Source organism: Ornithodoros turicata, chromosome 3 (genome assembly GCF_037126465.1).
Source record: "Ornithodoros turicata isolate Travis chromosome 3, ASM3712646v1, whole genome shotgun sequence".
NCBI lineage: Eukaryota > Metazoa > Arthropoda > Arachnida > Ixodida > Argasidae > Ornithodoros > Ornithodoros turicata.
Window position 1 is genome coordinate 38,678,055 of NC_088203.1, and position 6,358 is coordinate 38,684,412.

A 6,358-nucleotide genomic window follows, 5' to 3' on the forward strand; every position below is an offset into this window, starting at 1 on the left:
TCAGCGCGGAGCACCGGAAGAATAAGGCAAGGAGTAATTCTTCCGCCATCAGACGAATAGTCACAGCATTCTTATTTACCTCGCCCGTAAGATGTCCACCAAGAATCGGAAGATCATACTGATCCTCGATCAGTGTTCTGCGCACCCCAAGAACGTCCAACTTCAAAACGTGAAACTGGTGTCCTTGCCACCAAACGTCTCCAGCCACTTACAGCCCTTGGACGCCGGAATCATTAGAAATGTCAAACATCAGTTTAAAGGACTTCTCGTGCAACGACTGCTCGCAAAAATCAAACACCACGACAACAAACTTCAGGTGAGCCTGTTGAATGTGATACACTTCGTGGCTGTGTTGTGGGGCCGCGTCACGGAGAGGATGATAATAACTCTTTCCGTAAGTGCGGTATTTCAAGTTCGTCAGTGCCACCGTGCAAAGGTCTGGACGATCTGGACCAGGAAAACCTGTCGATTGCAAATTGGGAGACTCTTGCTGCTGGGTGTTGTGCGTTTAACTTCTGACCGTGGACGACGATGTCGCAACGTGCGGGCTCCGAACTGTGAAAAAGTATCATTGACGATTCTGCACAAGGGCCGTTGTCAACTTCGAGTGACTGTGAGGACGAAGGTATTGGTGACAGAGAGGACTCAACCCAACCATCGACAGCCGAAACGCAGCACCCTCTCAGCATTCTAAGGATCGCTGCAAACACTGACAGCATTAGTGAGGAAACTTCTCCGCGCTTCTATGCGTTCCAACAAAGCCTTCTCCGCAATCTCGACAAACCAAAGACACAATAACAGATTATGGACTTCTTTTGTCTCAGGTAGCGAAAATAAAGTGTACATATTTCTTCTTGACAGAACTGATGTTCTGAGGCTGGAACAACATCAGTGACTTTCATCTTTCATCGTATATTTCTTCTATTTGGCCTTCTGAATTGTTCAGTTTCTGATGATACGAATTTCGGACTATACAAAATTTTTCCGCTACCCAGTGAGATTCGTATCATCGAGATTCCACTATACGTGTTTGAGCGCGCCATCAGATCGTGTACTACCAGAAACCACAACGAGAACCATGTGACTGGCGCATGCCAGAGTGCTCCACTCAGATAGGATTAGATAAATGGCTGAGCATGGCTTACCCAGACGGGTAAGCCAGTGCAAGCAAAAACTTGTTTTCTTATTGTTCTTCAAAATGGGGGAAGAAATCGGAATGGGCGCACAGTGGCACAGGAACGTTTTGGCTTTTTGTAGCAGAATATAGCAGGACCTGGCATGGGCGCAAAAATGCGCAATCGGCGCAGCAATCACACCCCTGCATGAATGGAAAAGAAGAGAAGCAGTCAGTTGTGCTCTGACTCGTTTGCACCAAGCTTTAGATGACAAAGCTGCAAAAGCTGTGAGGCAACAGCATTTCTACGTGCTCCTCGCAGGGAAAGACAGCCGTATCAACCATGACTTTGGTCCAACGATGAGCTACTCACAACCAGTCAACAAGGTAGTAGTAGAAAGGATTCACTCCCTCATATGCAGAGAGATCATATCGGTAAAAAAGGTACAAACATGCCTCAAGTTCTTTGTTCAGGATGTCCTCTTCTGGAATAGACGACTTCAGAAAATCCCAGAGAGCTTAGCGCCGCTTTGTACTATGGGGACTTGCTTGTAACAAAGGAGGAGAAGGTATCCAAACTGTTTCGGTTCCTCCTCTCTCGGCTGATTGTCCACGAGGAGTCAAGGTCAGCGAAAACGAAACGTGAAGGACAGCTCATTCCAGTAATCTCCCAGAATGCACCGCGTACGCAAGGAGCGCTTGGATTTTCTGAAATCGTCTATTCAGTGAGGCCACATGAAAAGATTTGTGAAATCACATTCTGCATGCTTTGCGACGAAACAGATGGACCAGTGTGCAAAGTGCGAGTTTGCGTTCTGTGGTCCAGCTTAATGCTAAGATTTCTTACCCACAAGTTTAAGAGCCAGGATGCAAACTCGCAACTTGTTTTCCGCCCATTTATCAAACACAAAGAAGAGCATGAAGCAGTGCAGCAGGATTGTACTAATGGCCCCAATGACATTCCCATGCCAGATGAACTTGTGTCTGAAGTGATGAAGGAATGCACAGAAACTCTTTTCTTTTGCTTCCAGTCTTCCTTCATGAAACACATAACTGACCAATTCATACACGTGACAATCAGCACAGATCTTTTTTTTTTTTCTGGTAACAAAGACACCTGTTGAGTTGGATTGTTGGAACCTTTATTGTACTGTTCAAAACTGGAGACAGTAATGCAGAAGCACTGCAAGTATTTAGAAGACGATGTCCAGCCTTCAACAGCGAAGATGCATAGGAGCATTGGCTCAGGAGGAAAGAGAACAAAGTCGTGAACAAAAATGCTGTGCTCAGCCTTCTGCGCCAAATGGCTAGTGCCCAGACAGAGGAAGAGTACAGCAAGCACCTACAGGAGTTGCAGAGTTCACCGTATTGCAAGAACAACCGGAAACTACAAGCATACATCATCCAGACATGGTGGTCTGAGAAAGAAAAATGGGTCTCTTGTTTTCGCTTGGACCTTCCAATATCCACCAACGCTAGCACAGAGACCCAGAATAAGCAACTAAAAGAATATTACTTAAAGTGGCACTAAAATGCAAAAACAAGTTGTCTTCAAATTACGTTCCACGTTAAGTTAATTGTGCACTTGTTATCATAATCCAAGACTCTGATTCCGTTATGAAACTACAATCGAAACTACACTGGACTCTTTCTTGCTTTGGCACTAAGCAGTGAACGTAGTTTTAGCTCATGCATCGGTGTTTTTAGTCTACGCTGCACGTGCACACGTGTGCCACACCATGGAGCAGTCCCTGTGAAAAACATAGTGCGCGTTGTGAAGCGGACTGGCGTCGCTGTCCCAAGGACGTGAAGGTAAATGTTGTCAGTGGAACATTCGCAAGAACTGTTGTGGGCTACAATTCGGTGAATCGGTATCAAAAAATGCAGCAGTGTGCATCATGCCCCGCATATACGGACCACTAGACGATAGGACCCGTTCCAAATCCACACAAATACGATAAGCAAGCGAGCGTGCTTCTCCTGTTATCTCATTGGATGACGCGAACCTTGGCCTCCTGGGGATCCCATTCGTTGCCGCCACAGACGTCTCTGTTTTCATCGCATTTTTCTTCTAAACAGTAGCGTTGTGTGAACTAATTTTGCTTGCATTATGCTGACTGAAACACAAACTTTCATTTGGGAGCAACTTGCACATGGACGTCGATCAGCTCGTGAGTTTTGACTTCTACTTCTTTGTTAACTGCCGCTGCCAACATTTTTTGGTAAGACCTCGATTCCATTAACGCCAGTGAGTCTGTGGAGTGCTCTGAATGTTTAAAGCTTGCTCTGTCATTACCTGTTGCATGCTTGCTTTCGTTTTGGTACCCATTCGGGTGCGCCCGGTTGGCATTGCTTTCACGTCATGTTGTAACTACCAACGTTAATAATTTCGACATTTCAGGCAAACTCCTGACGGACGAGGAGCTTGTGGATCTGGTCAACCGTAGTGATATAGAAGAAGACAACGACAATGCCTTCACACTAGGCTGTCCTGAGAGAGAGTGGAGTCAAATGAACTCAGGTCAAAGCGGACGACCTCGAAGAAAATTTTGTGGAGAAGGGCAGAGTGAGTAATTTTCGCATGTGCCTTACGTGACGCCTGATTTAACTGATTTTCTTCTTCCTTCAGCATCCCAATGTCAGCAGATCTCCCTGTAGATGACCTTCATAAGGGAAACGGTGCACCAGGAAGCCCATTGTCATATTTCCTGCGATACTTTCCTGCAGAGTTCTGGGTTCTCTGCGCGAAGCAGACAAACCTTTACTCTGTGCAGACTCGCAACCACAGGTCGGGCAAGACAAACGACTGAGAAATGTGGACTTTTGCTGGAATTCATCTGCTAATGAGCTTGCTGGGTCTAGCGAGAGCACGGATGTACTGGTCGCAGTCTCTCTCTGTGCCACTGATTACCGAACGTATGAGAAGGGACAGGTTCTTCGAGCTAAGAAACGTTGTCCACTTTGCCGACATTCAGAACGTTCCTGAGAACCAGAAACAGAACAAACTCTATCGATTACAGCCAATCCTAAGCTCTTTCCGTTCTGGCTCTGTGAGTCTACCGAGGTTCAGTAACTTATCTGTCGATGAACAAATGATACCATTCGTGGGACGCTGTCCTGCTCGTCAGTACATTCCATCGAAGCCAAACCCTGTTGGCCTGAAGAATTTTGTGCTTGCTACACCACAGGGCTTGATGCTTGACTTCAAGATCTACACCGGAAAGGACACCGTGGACCAAGAGACACAGAAAGAACTTGGCCTTGGGGGAGCCATCGTCAAGCTCCTACTCCAGACTGTACCGAGTGACAAAACCGTCCACATGCTCAAGGACAGATACTTCATCGGGCTGAAGCTTGCAGAGTTCCTCAGATCAAGAAATACACACCTCACAGGGACTGTCCTAAGCACCAGGACTGGAGGGGCAGCGCAGAAATTACCAGATGATAAGCAAATGAAGAGGGGTGATTCGGCATGTGTTGTCGGGGCTGACGGCAAGGTGTGCGTAACAAAATGGAAGGACGAAAAAAGCTGTCCTTTTGCTGTCCACAGCATGTGGTGTGACTCCTCAGGGCACATGCAAGTGCTGGTCGAGCGATGCGAACGGAAAAGTGGACGTGCCACAGCCTGCTGCCGTCAAGCAGTACAACTCAAACATGGGAGGCGTCAACCTCATCGATTGCTTCATGGCCTTCTACAGAATAAAGATCAGAACCAAGAAATGGACCGTCCGTGTTTATGCTCATTTTCTTGATCTTGCTGTTTGCAATGGGTGGATACAGTACAAACAAGACTGCGCTGCCCACAGGATGCTCAAAAAAGACATCCTTGATCTGCTAGAGTTCAAGGTAACAATCGCATAATCGCTTACTCGCGTTGAACAGCTTCCCAATCAGCCCCATGGAAGAAGGGGATGCAACGTCCCTGGTAGCAGTGGAACGCAACGTCAATCTGATCATCACTCAGACAGCAGCGAAGATTCGCCCCCAACTGCATGGCGAAAGCGAGCACGACCAACACCTGTACCGCCAGAGGACATCAGGTACGACAGACACGACCACTTTCCGGAGCATGTGTCACTCAAGTCACAGATGAAATGTTGAAACAGTGGCTGTCAAGGGAAAACAAGAACATGTTGCCTCAAATGTGGAGTGTTTCTATGCCTCCAGAACAGGAACTGTTTCTTGGACTTCCACAACCGTTGAGGCCCGGAATACACAGGAGGGCATCGTCTGCGAGCTCCCGGCTAATGGCCCTAAGCATTTCAACCTTCGTTTTTTGGTTCCTTTCAACCTCTTCGCTCATAATAAAGTTATATTTTGCAAAACTCATGTGTGGTTTCCTCTCAGGTCTGAGGAGGTTAAGCAAGTGCTGTGGGCAGAGGAGCTTGGAACGCTCCATACAAGTACTTCTGTAGCAGTTTCTGCCAGACAGAAAATCGAACAACATGAGAAAGCTACTCAGAATCTTAGTGCCCTGTAATCAAGGTTACAGTGCATATCACTCGTACGTTCCATCATTGCTGCACAACATGGCACAAAGTGTAATCAACACATTATGTGGCGACTCATGGAAGCAGGGTGTTTCAGTAAAGATGATATTGAAGATGCTGGAGATGGTGCATTCCCCATCAAGTCAATGCAGAACCAAGAAAAGACACCGTGAATTTCTGTGTCCCACTGCACATACACAGCACACCTACAAGCTGCACATGCACTGCACATGCAGTATATTCATAAATGTTGACAACTATAGGTTTGAAGCACTGCCTGAGGGGTATCGTAACAGTGCACTGCTGTCACCAGGGGAGCATGAAAACATACCCAAACGATAAGTGGGAGTGAATGAGGACTCACCAGAGGAAAATGACAGCATCCCAAATGATGCTGCCCCTGTTGACTGGCCACAGAAACAAGCTAGTGGTATCAGTCAACTCAAAAGTAAGGTTGCCACTGAGCTTGACAGGCTCCGAAACCTGATGTACTGCTGCTCAGATGAGGGCACTTTGACATCACTCTTGGAATCTATAAGAAACCACACTGTCAAGTTGCAAACAAATATGGAGCAAAGTGCTGGGATCATAATTCATTCCTCTCCAACAAAAGGATGCTCTGGTCAACAAAAGAGAGATACAGCAAAGCAAAGACCTGCACCTTCTGCAAGAACAATCATGGAGCTACCAAGATACACAATGCCAAATAGCGAGAAATCGAGATGTGTACCATCGACACCAAGGACATCAATGA

At 46.7% G+C, this 6,358-nt stretch overlaps 1 protein-coding gene across 1 annotated transcript; it reads left to right on the top strand.

Moving 5' to 3' along the window:
* Positions 1-4,032: 4,032 nt before the first annotated feature.
* Positions 4,033-4,975, top strand: LOC135389339 (piggyBac transposable element-derived protein 2-like). The gene is made up of 2 exons (XM_064619399.1): positions 4,033-4,611; positions 4,685-4,975. The coding sequence occupies exons 1-2, from the start codon at positions 4,033-4,035 to the stop codon at positions 4,973-4,975; spliced, it is 870 nt and encodes a 289-aa protein (XP_064475469.1).
* The last annotated feature ends 1,383 nt before the right edge of the window (positions 4,976-6,358 follow it).

Excerpts from the sequence above, each read along its gene's own strand:
- LOC135389339 (XM_064619399.1), top strand. The coding sequence starts at position 4,033 with ATGAGAAGGGACAGGTTCTTCGAGCTAAGAAACGTTGTCCACTTTGCC. Across the intron at positions 4,612-4,684 it reads TTGTCGGGGCTGACGGCAAG|GGCACATGCAAGTGCTGGTC; the intron begins GTGTGCGTAACA and ends GTGACTCCTCAG.